The sequence below is a fragment of the Pangasianodon hypophthalmus genome, chromosome 8 (genome assembly GCF_027358585.1).
Source record: "Pangasianodon hypophthalmus isolate fPanHyp1 chromosome 8, fPanHyp1.pri, whole genome shotgun sequence".
Taxonomy (NCBI): domain Eukaryota; kingdom Metazoa; phylum Chordata; class Actinopteri; order Siluriformes; family Pangasiidae; genus Pangasianodon; species Pangasianodon hypophthalmus.
The window spans coordinates 28,737,579-28,750,988 of NC_069717.1; the positions used below are offsets into that span (position 1 = coordinate 28,737,579).

Consider the following 13,410-nt stretch of genomic DNA (forward strand, 5'->3'; position numbering starts at 1 on the left):
AGGAAGATAGCACCAGTGGGAGAATAACTGGGACTAACCTTATTGATCCAGGATCCCTGACACTGGGATCCCCACACCTAGCTGGGGTGAGTTGACCAATCAATTTGGGGGTTGTGGCATTCCAGCCAAGTGGACCCCAAAATGAGTTGTAACTCAGGAGCCTTGATTAAGAACAGGCATCTCTGTTACACTGTTGGTGTATGTGCAAAGTAACTGGGGTTACTTTATGGAACTAAGGGATCGGCCATCAATGGCTGAAACTGAGATGAGAGGCTCTAACATCCAAATGAGTAGTAGTAGGGCTATCGCTAGGTAAGAGTCAATGAAATTTCCTGCAGCTACTGAGTCCAGAAACACCTTAATGGCTTTCTCCTACTGTTAATTGCAGAAGATTGTTGCCTGCAGGAAGCAGCTGATGCCACAGACGCCCTATCCTGGGGCAAGCCTTGGCTTTTACAGACAGTTCAGGGCATATGGTGCGAAAAAGCCCGGCATAGACTCTTCAAAATACTCAAAATGCTCTCCCATAGTTTTGAGGGTTGATAGTAGTTGAGGAACCATTTGGGGCAGGTACATAGCTAGGATTCTTATGTTTGTTAAAGTTACATCAGGTTGTCTTTTTTGAGAAAATCATTAGATGGCTTTCTACATTTTGATGAAGCACATTTTGTCAACCCCCTTTTCCACAATGCATTATCTGGTTTAAATGAAACACACAAGTTTCTGAATTTATATGATACATGTTAGCTAGATAGCTGGCTAACTAGGTTTCTGCCTTCCCGACCTGCGCTTTTACAGTTAATTAAATATGTCATTTTTAAATACTGTAACTACATATCTTGTCTCCAATGAAAAAAAACATTTAATTTTTGATTGGTTGAATTCCTGCTGTGTTGTTCCAGTTCTCATTGTAATAGAAAACATGATGGATTACATGACACCTGATTTCTTTGTAGGCTTGCAGTTTGTTTTTGAATAGATTTAATGAAAGAGTCTCAGAAAAATACTGACCTTTCTTTCTCTTCAGATGAATGCCTGTAAAGACGTATGAACAGACATTAGAGCACAATCCAGCAGTTAATCAGTGTCAGGGAAAATGCTACATAATAAATATTAAGTTTTGAAATACAGATTTTTTCCAATGTATGGGTTAATGCACAAGTGTAGTTAATTGTTGAATATTACTTATATTTTATGTTCATATGTGAAATGCGGCACTTAATATTGAGTGAATCATATTCTTGTAAATGCAGTACTAATGAAATTCTAATAGCTGGGTTTCTGAGCTCACGTCTGAGCTTTTACAGCTTACGAAATATTTCATTATTAAATATTGTATCTATGTAGCTTGTCTTGAATGAAAAAATAAACCATTTGGTTGTTGATTGTTTGAATTGCTGCTGTGTTGTTCCAGTCCTCAGTGTAATAGAAAACATGATGGATGACATAACACCTGATTTCCATCGAGGCTTGCAGTTTGTTTTTGAATAGATTTAATGAAAGAGTCTCAGAAAAATACTGACCTTTCTTTCTCTTTAGATGAATGCCTGTGAAAAAGTATGAGCAGCCATTAGAGCACAATCCAACAATTAATCAGTCTCAGGGCAAATGCTACATAATAGTAAGTATTAATGTACAGTTTTTTTTTTCTTCAAATTTATGGGTTAACACACAAGTGTAGTTAATTTTTAAATATTACTCTTGTACATGCAGTACTAAAGAAATTCTAATTCGTTCAACTTCATTAACCACAGAAATGCAATTCCACTTTCAATTCCCAAGAATTTGTAATAAACCATGACCGAGCCAAAATTCTGGACAAAGCGGCGGAAGAAATTAGCAAAGCCCAGGAAGCTTTGGACCAACTTAACTTAAGTCAGATGTGGCCAATTGGCCAATTCCTGTATTTCAGTGGGATCTATGCAGATACTACCCGTGGCAATGACAAACCAAAGAAAAGACACAGAAGATGTGTGAAACACTCTCCTTGCAATCTTCACATGGAGGTGGTTGCTCAAGAAGAGCTGAACAACCCATCTAACATGCCCTACATGTTCCTCCTGCAACTTCCAATAGATAAGGATGTCATCTAAATAGACGTAAATGTAGTGGTTAAGGCTCTTCCTGAGAACCTTTGTAATGAATCTCTGGAAGTCTGTAGGACCATTTATTAACCTGATGCATCACTCTGTATTCATAGTGCCCATAGTGTGTAATGTAGACGGTCTTCCATTCGTCCCCCTGCCGAATAAGATTGTGGGCACTGTGTAGGTCTCCCTTCATAAAAATCAGTGCTTACCGCAGTGACTGAAAGGCCAATGCCAGAAAAGGAAGGGGGTATCAGTCCTTTAACATGATCTTATTGAGGCCTCTGTAATCGATATAGAGGCAAACCCCCCCAGCTTTCTTCCCAATAGAGAGGAAGATAGCACCAGTGGGAGAATAACTGGGACTAACCTTATTGATCCAGGATCCCTGACACTGGGATCCCCACACCTAGCTGGGGTGAGTTGACCAATCAATTTGGGGGTTGTGGCATTCCAGCCAAGTGGACCCCAAAATGAGTTGTAACTCAGGAGCCTTGATTAAGAACAGGCATCTCTGTTACACTGTTGGTGTATGTGCAAAGTAACTGGGGTTACTTTATGGAACTAAGGGATCGGCCATCAATGACTGAAACTGAGATGAGAGGCTCTAACGTCCAAATGAGTAGTGGTAGGGCTATCGCTAGGTAAGAGTCAATGAAATTTCCTGCAGCTACTGGGTCCAGAAACACCTTAATGGCTTTCTCCTACTGTTAATTGCAGGAGATTGTTGCCTGCAGGAAATCCCTGGAAGCAGCTGATGCCACAGACGCCCTATCCTGGGGCAAGCCTTGGCTTTTACAGACAGTTCAGGGCATATGGTGCGAAAAAGCCCGGCATAGACTCTTCAAAATACTCAAAATGCTCTCCCATAGTTTTGAGGGTTGATAGTAGTTGAGGAACCATTTGGGGCAGGTACATAGCTAGGATTCTTATGTTTGTTAAAGTTACATCAGGTTGTCTTTTTTGAGAAAATCATTAGATGGCTTTCTACATTTTGATGAAGCACATTTTGTCAACCCCCTTTTCCACAATGCATTATCTGGTTTAAATGAAACACACAAGTTTCTGAATTTATATGATACATGTTAGCTAGATAGCTGGCTAACTAGGTTTCTGCCTTCCCGACCTGCGCTTTTACAGTTAATTAAATATGTCATTTTTAAATACTGTAACTACATATCTTGTCTCCAATGAAAAAAACATTTAATTTTTGATTGGTTGAATTCCTGCTGTGTTGTTCCAGTTCTCATTGTAATAGAAAACATGATAGATTACATGACACCTGATTTCTTTCTAGGCTTGCAGTTTGTTTTTGAATAGATTTAATGAAAGAGTCTCAGAAAAATACTGACCTTTCTTTCTCTTCAGATGAATGCCTGTAAAGACGTATGAACAGACATTAGAGCACAATCCAGCAGTTAATCAGTGTCAGGGAAAATGCTACATAATAAATATTAAGTTTTGAAATACAGATTTTTTCCAATGTATGGGTTAATGCACAAGTGTAGTTAATTGTTGAATATTACTTATATTTTATGTTCATATGTGAAATGCGGCACTTAATATTGAGTGAATCATATTCTTGTAAATGCAGTACTAATGAAATTCTAATAGCTGGGTTTCTGAGCTCACGTCTGAGCTTTTACAGCTTACGAAATATTTCATTATTAAATATTGTATCTATGTAGCTTGTCTTGAATGAAAAAATAAACCATTTGGTTGTTGATTGTTTGAATTGCTGCTGTGTTGTTCCAGTCCTCAGTGTAATAGAAAACATGATGTACAACATAACACCTGATTTCTTTCTAGGCTTGCAGTTTGTTTTTGAATAGATTTAATGAAAGAGTCTCAGAAAAATACTGACCTTTCTTTCTCTTCAGATGAATGCCTGTAAAGACGTATGAACAGACATTAGAGCACAATCCAGCAGTTAATCAGTGTCAGGGAAAATGCTACATAATAAATATTAAGTTTTGAAATACAGATTTTTTTCCAATGTATGGGTTAATGCACAAGTGTAGTTAATTGTTGAATATTACTTATATTTTATGTTCATATGTGAAATGCGGCACTTAATATTGAGTAAATCATATTCTTGTAAATGCAGTACTAATGAAATTCTAATAGCTGGGTTTCTGAGCTCACGTCTGAGCTTTTACAGCTTACGAAATATTTCATTATTAAATATTGTAGCTATGTAGCTTGTCTTGAATGAAAAAATAAACCATTTGGTTGTTGATTGTTTGAATTGCTGCTGTGTTGTTCCAGTCCTCAGTGTAATAGAAAACATGATGTACAACATAACACCTGATTTCTTTCTAGGCTTGCAGTTTGTTTTTGAATAGATTTAATGAAAGAGTCTCAGAAAAATACTGACCTTTCTTTCTCTTTAGATGAATGCCTGTGAAGAAGTATGAGCAGCCATTATAGCACAATCCAACAATTAATCAGTCTCAGGGCAAATGCTACATCATAGTAAGTATTAACGTACAGGTTTTTTTTTTCTTCAAATTTATGGGTTAACACACAAGTGTAGTTAATTTTTAAATATTACTTATATTTTATATTCATATGTGATATGCTCCACTTAATATTGAGTAAATCATACTCTTGTACATGCAGTACTAATGAAATTCTAATTCGTTCAACTTCATTAACCACAGAAATGCAATTCCACTTTCAATTCCCAAGAATTTGTAATAAACCATGACCGAGCCAAAATTCTGGACAAAGCGGCGGAAGAAATTAGCAAAGCCCAGGAAGCTTTGGACCAACTTAACTTAAGTCAGATGTGGCCAATTGGCCACTACCTGTATTTCAGTGGGATCTATGCAGATACTACCCGTGGCAATGACAAACCAAAGAAAAGACACAGAAGATGTGTGAAACACTCTCCTTGCAATCTTCACTTGGAGGTGGTTGCTCAAGAAGAGCTGAACAACCCACCTAACATGCCCTACATGTTCCTCCTGCAACTTCCAATAGATAAGGATGTCATCTAAATAGACGTAAATGTAGCGGTTAAGGCTCTTCCTGAGAACCTTTGTAATGAATCTCTGGAAGTCTGTAGGACCATTTATTAACCTGATGCATCACTCTGTATTCATAGTGCCCATAGTGTGTAATGTAGACGGTCTTCCATTCGTCCCCCTGCCGAATAAGATTGTGGGCACTGTGTAGGTCTCCCTTCATAAAAATCAGTGCTTACCGCAGTGACTGAAAGGCCAATGCCAGAAAAGGAAGGGGGTATCAGTCCTTTAACATGATCTTATTGAGGCCTCTGTAATCGATATAGAGGCAAACCCCCCCAGCTTTCTTCCCAATAGAGAGGAAGATAGCACCAGTGGGAGAATAACTGGGACTAACCTTATTGATCCAGGATCCCTGACACTGGGATCCCCACACCTAGCTGGGGTGAGTTGACCAATCAATTTGGGGGTTGTGGCATTCCAGCCAAGTGGACCCCAAAATGAGTTGTAACTCAGGAGCCTTGATTAAGAACAGGCATCTCTGTTACACTGTTGGTGTATGTGCAAAGTAACTGGGGTTACTTTATGGAACTAAGGGATCGGCCATCAATGGCTGAAACTGAGATGAGAGGCTCTAACATCCAAATGAGTAGTGGTAGGGCTATCGCTAGGTAAGAGTCAATGAAATTTCCTGCAGCTACTGGGTCCAGAAACACCTTAATGGCTTTCTCCTACTGTTAATTGCAGGAGATTGTTGCCTGCAGGAAATCCCTGGAAGCAGCTGATGCCACAGACGCCCTATCCTGGGGCAAGCCTTGGCTTTTACAGACAGTTCAGGGCATATGGTGCGAAAAAGCCCGGCATAGACTCTTCAAAATACTCAAAATGCTCTCCCATAGTTTTGAGGGTTGATAGTAGTTGAGGAACCATTTGGGGCAGGTACATAGCTAGGATTCTTATGTTTGTTAAAGTTACATCAGGTTGTCTTTTTTGAGAAAATCATTAGATGGCTTTCTACATTTTGATGAAGCACATTTTGTCAACCCCCTTTTCCACAATGCATTATCTGGTTTAAATGAAACACACAAGTTTCTGAATTTATATGATACATGTTAGCTAGATAGCTGGCTAACTAGGTTTCTGCCTTCCCGACCTGCGCTCTTACAGTTAATTAAATATGTCATTTCTAAATACTGTAGCTACATATATTATGTCGAATGAAAAAAACATCTAATTATTGATTGGTTGAATTGCTGCTGTGTTGTTCCAGTCCTCATTGTAATAGAAAACATGATGGATGACATGACACCTGATTTCTTTCTAGGCTTGCAGTTTGTTTTTGAATAGATTTAATGAAAGAGTCTCAGAAAAATACTGACCTTTCTTTCTCTTCAGATGAATGCCTGTGAAGAAGTATGAGCAGGCATTAGAGCACAATTCAACAGTTAATTAGTCTCAGGGCAAATGCTACATAGTGAATAGTAAGTATTGAAATACAGATTTTTTCCAATGTATGGGTTAACACACAGTTGTCGTTAATTGTTGAATATTACTTATATTTTATTTTCATATGTGAAATTCTACACTTAATATTCGATAAATCATATTCTTGTGAATGTTCTAGTAGATTCTACTTCATTAAACATAGAAATGCATTTCTGATGTTCAATACTCAAGAATTTGATAATAAACATCACAAACCATCGTGATTCATTGTTTGGATTAATTACATCACACCAGTCTCTGAATTTACATGATACATTGACATTAGCTATCTAGCTGTCTAACTAGAGTTTCTGAACTCTGACTTGCAGCACTTTTCCAGATTAAGTGGCTGGAGATGATTTGCCTAAACTTTTGCATCATTATATATTGTAGCTACATGTCTTGTCTCCAATGAAAAAAAACATTTAATTTTTGATTGGTTGAATTCCTGCTGTGTTGTTCAAGTCCTCATTGTAATAGAAAACATGATGGATTACATGACACCTGATTTCTTTCTAGGCTTGCAGTTTGTTTTTTGAATAGATTTAATGAAAGAGTCTCAGAAAAATACTGACCTTTCTTTCTCTTCAGATGAATGCCTGTGAAGAAGTATGAGCAGGCATTAGAGCACAATTCAACAGTTAATTAGTCTCAGGGCAAATGCTACATAGTGAATAGTAAGTATTGAAATACAGATTTTTACAATGTATGGGCTAACACACACGTGTAGTTAATTATTGAATATTACTTATATTTTATTTTCATATGTGAAATATTGCACTTAATATTGAGTAAATTATATTCTTGTAAATGCAGTAGTAATGAAATTCTAATAGCTGGGGTTCTGCACTCACACCTGCACTTTTACAGCTTATTAAATATATCATTATTAAATATTGTAGCTATGTAGCTTGTCTCCAATGAAAAAAAAATCATTTCATTATTGATTGGTTGAATTCCTATTGTGTTGTTCCAGTCCTCATGGTAATAGAAAACATGATGTACGACATGACACCTGATTTCTTTCTAGGCTTTTTTTTTTTTTTTCTATGGGTTCAATTAAGGAGACTCAGAAAAACACCAACCGTTCTTTGTCTTTATCAGATTCAGAGAAATGCCTGTCTTTCTTTTTATCAGATTCAGATGGATACCTGTAAAGAAATTTGAGCAGACGTTAGAGCACAATTCAAGAGTTAGTCTAAGGACAGTTAACTAGGTCCTGAGAGAACCCATGGATTCTGAGCACAGGCTGCTGGTAACTCTGTAGTCTGCTTGGTGGATGGAACTTGGGAAAAGGTATGAACTTGCATGCCAGGCAGAAACAGTGGACCGCAAAGAAAACTCCTGTTTTGCTCTGAGATTCCGGTAATTCTAGGCATAGCCCTGAAAGGCTACAAAAATGGATGGAGCCATGAATTTTTTTCAAATGTATGGGTTAACACACAGTTGTAGTTAATTGTTGAATATTACTTATATTTTAAGTTCATATGTGAAATGCTACACTTAATATTCGATAAATCATGTTCTTGTGAATGTTCTCGTAGATTCAACATCATTAAACATAGAAATGCATTTCTGATGTTCAGTACTCAAGAATTTGATAATAAACATCACAAATCATCGTGATTCATTGTTTGGATTAATTACATCACACCAGTCTCTGAATTTACATGATACATCGACATTAGCTATCTAGCTGTCTAACTAGAGTTTCTGAACTCTGACTTGCAGCACTTTTCCAGATTAAGTGGCTGGAGATGATTTGCCTAAACTTTTGCATCATTATATATTGTAGCTACATATCTTGTCTCCAATGAAAAAAAACATTTAATTTTTGATTGGTTGAATTGCTGCTGTGTTGTTCAAGTCCTCATTGTAATAGAAAACATGATGGATTACATGACACCTGATTTCTTTCTAGGCTTGCAGTTTGTTTTTGAATAGATTTAATGAAAGAGTCTCAGAAAAATACTGACCTTTCTTTCTCTTCAGATGAATGCCTGTGAAGAAGTATGAGCAGGCATTAGAGCACAATTCAACAGTTAATCAGTCTCAGGGCAAATGCTACATAGTGAATAGTAAGTATTGAAATACAGATTTTTTTCAATGTATGGGCTAACACACACGTGTAGTTAATTATTGAATATTACTTATATTTATTTTCATATGTGAAATATTGCACTTAATATTGAGTAAAATCATATTCTTGTAAATGCAGTAGTAATGAAATTCTAATAGCTGGGGTTCTGCACTCACGCCTGCACTTTTACAGCTTATTAAATATATCATTATTAAATATTGTAGCTATGTAGCTTGTCTCCAATGAAAAAAAAAATCATTTGATTGTTGATTGGTTGAATTCCTATTGTGTTGTTCCAGTCCTCATGGTAATAGAAAACATGATGTACGACATGACACCTGATTTCTTTCTAGGCTTTTTTTTTTTTTTTCTATGGGTTCAATTAAGGAGACTCAGAAAAACACCAACCGTTCTTTGTCTTTATCAGATTCAGAGAAATGCCTGTCTTTCTTTTTATCAGATTCAGATGGATACCTGTAAAGAAATTTGAGCAGACGTTAGAGCACAATTCAAGAGTTAGTCTAAGGACAGTTAACTAGATCCTGAGAGAACCCATGGATTCTGAGCACAGGCTGCTGGTAACTCTGTAGTCTGCTTGGTGGATGGAACTTGGGAAAAGGTATGAACTTGCATGCCAGGCAGAAACAGTGGACCGCAAAGAAAACTCCTGTTTTGCTCTGAGATTCCTGTAATTCTAGGCATAGCCCTGAAAGGCTACAAAAATGGATGGAGCCATGAATTTTTTTCAAATGTATGGGTTAACACACAGGTGTAGTTAATTGTTGAATATTACTTATATTTTAAGTTCGTATGTGAAATGCTGCACTTAATATTCGATAAATCATATTCTTGTGAATGTTCTCGTAGATTCAACATCATTAAACATAGAAATGCATTTCTGATGTTCAATACTCAAGAATTTGATAATAAACATCACAAACCATCGTGATTCATTGTTTGGATTAATTACATCACACCAGTCTCTGAATTTACATGATACATTGACATTAGCTATCTAGCTGTCTAACTAGAGTTTCTGAACTCTGACTTGCAGCACTTTTCCAGATTAAGTGGCTGGAGATGATTTGCCTAAACTTTTGCATCATTATATATTGTAGCTACATATCTTGTCTCCAATGAAAAAAAACATTTAATTTTTGATTGGTTGAATTGCTGCTGTGTTGTTCAAGTCCTCATTGTAATAGAAAACATGATGGATTACATGACACCTGATTTCTTTCTAGGCTTGCAGTTTGTTTTTTGAATAGATTTAATGAAAGAGTCTCAGAAAAATACTGACCTTTCTTTCTCTTCAGAAGAATGCCTGTGAAGAAGTATGAGCAGGCATTAGAGCACAATTCAACAGTTAATTAGTCTCAGGGCAAATACTACATAGTGAATAGTAAGTATTGAAATACAGATTTTTCCAATGTATGGGCTAACACACACGTGTAGTTAATTGTTGAATATTACTTATATTTTATTTTCATATGTGAAATATTGCACTTAATATTGAGTAAAATCATATTCTTGTAAATGCAGTAGTAATGAAATTCTAATAGCTGGGTTTCTGCACTCACGCCTGCACTTTTACAGCTCATTAAATATATCATTATTAAATATTGTAGCTATGTAGCTTGTCTCCAATGAAAAAAAAAATCATTTGATTGTTGATTGGTTGAATTCCTATTGTGTTGTTCCAGTCCTCATGGTAATAGAAAACATGATGTACGACATGACACCTGATTTCTTTCTAGGCTTTTTTTTTCTATGGGTTCAATTAAGGAGACTCAGAAAAACACCAACCGTTCTTTGTCTTTATCAGATTCAGAGAAATGCCTGTCTTTCTTTTTATCAGATTCAGATGGATACCTGTAAAGAAATTTGAGCAGACGTTAGAGCACAATTCAAGAGTTAGTCTAAGGACAGTTAACTAGATCCTGAGAGAACCCATGGATTCTGAGCACAGGCTGCTGGTAACTCTGTAGTCTGCTTGGTGGATGGTAACTTGGGAAAAGGTATGAACTTGCATGCCAGGCAGAAACAGTCGACCGCAAAGAAAACTCCTGTTTTGCTCTGAGATTCCGGTAATTCTAGGCATAGCCCTGAAAGGCTACAAAAATGGATGGAGCCATGAATTTTTTTCAAATGTATGGGTTAACACACAGTTGTAGTTAATTGTTGAATATTACTTATATTTTAAGTTCATATGTGAAATGCTGCACTTAATATTCGATAAATCATATTCTTGTGAATGTTCTCGTAGATTCAACACCATTAAACATAGAAACGCATTTCTGATGTTCAATACTCAAGAATTTGATAATAAACATCACAAACCATCGTGATTCATTGTTTGGATTAATTACATCACACCAGTCTCTGAATTTACATGATACATTGACATTAGCTATCTAGCTGTCTAACTAGAGTTTCTGAACTCTGACTTGCAGCACTTTTCCAGAATAAGTGGCTGGAGATGATTTGCCTAAACTTTTGCATCATTATATATTGTAGCTACATATCTTGTCTCCAATGAAAAAAACATTTGATTATTGATTGGTTGAATTCCTGCTGTGTTGTTCCAGTACTCATTGTAATAGAAAACATAATGGATTACATGACACCTGATTTCTTTCTAGGCTTGCAGTTTGTTTTTTGAATAGATTTAATGAAAGAGTCTCAGAAAAATACTGACCTTTCTTTCTCTTCAGATGAATGCCTGTGAAGAAGTATGAGCAGCCATTAGAGCACAATTCAACAGTTAATTAGTCTCAGGGCAAATGCTACATAGTGAATAGTAAGTATTGAAATACAGATTTTTTTCCAATGTATGGGCTAACACAAGTGTAGTTAATTGTTGAATATTACTCATATTTTATTTTCATATGTGAAATATTGCACTTAATATTGAGTAAATCATATTCTTGTAAATGCAGTAGTAATGAAATTCTAATAGCTGGGTTTCTGCACTCACACCTGAGCTTTTACAGCTTATTAAATATATCATTATTAAATATTGTAGCTATGTAGCTTGTCTCCAATGAAAAAAAAAATAATTTGATTGTTGATTGTTTGAATTCCTATTGTGTTGTTCCAGTCCTCATGGTAATAGAAAACATGATGTACGACATGACACCTGATTTCTTTCTAGGCTTTTTTTTTTTCTATGGGTTCAATTAAGGAGACTCAGACAAACACCAACCGTTCTTTGTCTTTATCAGATTCAGAGAAATGCCTGTCTTTCTTTTTATCAGATTCAGATGGATACCTGTAAAGAAATTTGAGCAGACGTTAGAGCACAATTCAAGAGTTAGTCTAAGGACAGTTAACTAGATCCTGAGAGAACGTCTCCAGGTTACGTATGTAACCATGGTTCCCCGAGGGAACGAGACGCTGCGTCACGAAACGCTATGGGAACGCCCCCGCGTGACCGCGCTCTGAATCACGTGTCTAATCCGTCCAATGGATGGGCGAGACGTCACGGGCGGGGTGACGTAGCGACCCGGAAGCATAAAAGCCCGAGCGGCAAGCCCCACGTTAGCTTACTGGAAAATGAAGCAAGCGCCGCAGGGACGCCGGAAGTGTGGCACCGAGACGCAGCGTCTCGTTCCCTCGGGGAACCATGGTTACATACGTAACCTGGAGACGTTCCCCTTCAGGAACTCGAGCTGCGTCACGAAACGCTATGGGAACGAGTATACCCACGCCGCCAGACTTACAAGTCCCTGCCTCCAGGAGGAGGCAAGCCTAAGGCACAAGGACAGAGGAGCCGGGAGTGGCTCGGGTATCTAGGTCATAAAACCTGGCAAAGGTCCACAACCTCGGTTGAGAGACCGGGAAGCGCGGAGTTGTGCCCCCTCAGAGGCCACACCCACAGCTTCCACAGCTCCGGGCGGGGGTGAAGATGGCCCCCCGCCTGTGAGAGGAGATCCCTCCTGATCGGAATCTCCCATGGGGAGCCGTCTAGGAGGGAAATCAGGTCCGAGAACCATACTTGGCCCGGCCAGAACGGGGCTACTAACAGTAGACGAATTCCGTCCCGGCGCACTCTCTCCAGAACTCCCGGGAGCAGAGCGACCGGAGGAAAGGCGTACAGACGCAGCCTCGGCCACGGCTGTACCATGGCATCCAGTCCAAGAGGAGCTGGATGAATCAGAGAGAACCAAAGTGCGACGTCTCCTGCGTCGCAAACAGATCCACCTGGGCTCTGCCGAACATAGGCCATATGAGCTCCACCACCTCGGGGTGGAGTCTCCATTCCCCGGGCACCGGCCCCTGCCTCGACAGGGCGTCCGCTCCCACGTTGAGATGACCAGGGATGTAGGCCGCTCTCAATGAGAGGAGGTTCCCTTGGGACCACACAAGGATCTGGAGCGCCAGCCTGTAAAGGGGGCACGAACGCAGACCTCCCTGGCGGTTGATGTAAGAGACCACCGTCGTGTTGTCGGTGCGCACCAACACGTGGCGGCCTCTTAGGTCTGGGAGAAAGTGTTTCAGAGCTAGAAACACGGCCAGCATCTCCAGGCGGTTGATGTGCCAAGTGAGAAACACTTCCTGTTTTCGAATTGTTTTGCCGGGAGTTTCTTGCCTGCATCGGCGTCTTAACTATACTGTTTCTTTCTTTTTTTAAATCAATAATATCGCGCTATCGTTTTCATCTATTGTATTTTTCACGTTCTCTTCTACCGTATTTTCATTTTTTTTTTTTTCTCTCGAAGTGCGCTTTTGTATTTTGTCAAGACAGCGAGCAGAGGCCATTCACACCGGATCCACGCCGTCTACAATA

General features: G+C 38.5%; 1 protein-coding gene across 1 annotated transcript in view; it reads right to left on the reverse strand.

Moving 5' to 3' along the window:
- Positions 1-11,755, reverse strand: part of LOC113546056 (alpha-2-macroglobulin-like protein 1) — a 53,965-nt gene extending 42,210 nt beyond the window's left edge. Inside the window, exons 1-4 of the mRNA XM_053236339.1 lie at positions 11,751-11,755; positions 10,428-10,493; positions 9,030-9,095; positions 7,627-7,692 (exon numbers count right to left, since the gene is read on the reverse strand). Coding sequence (XP_053092314.1) covers positions 7,627-7,692; positions 9,030-9,095; positions 10,428-10,493; positions 11,751-11,755 — 203 coding nt within the window. The remainder of the gene's footprint in view (positions 1-7,626; positions 7,693-9,029; positions 9,096-10,427; positions 10,494-11,750) is intronic.
- Between the last annotated feature and the right edge of the window lie 1,655 nt (positions 11,756-13,410).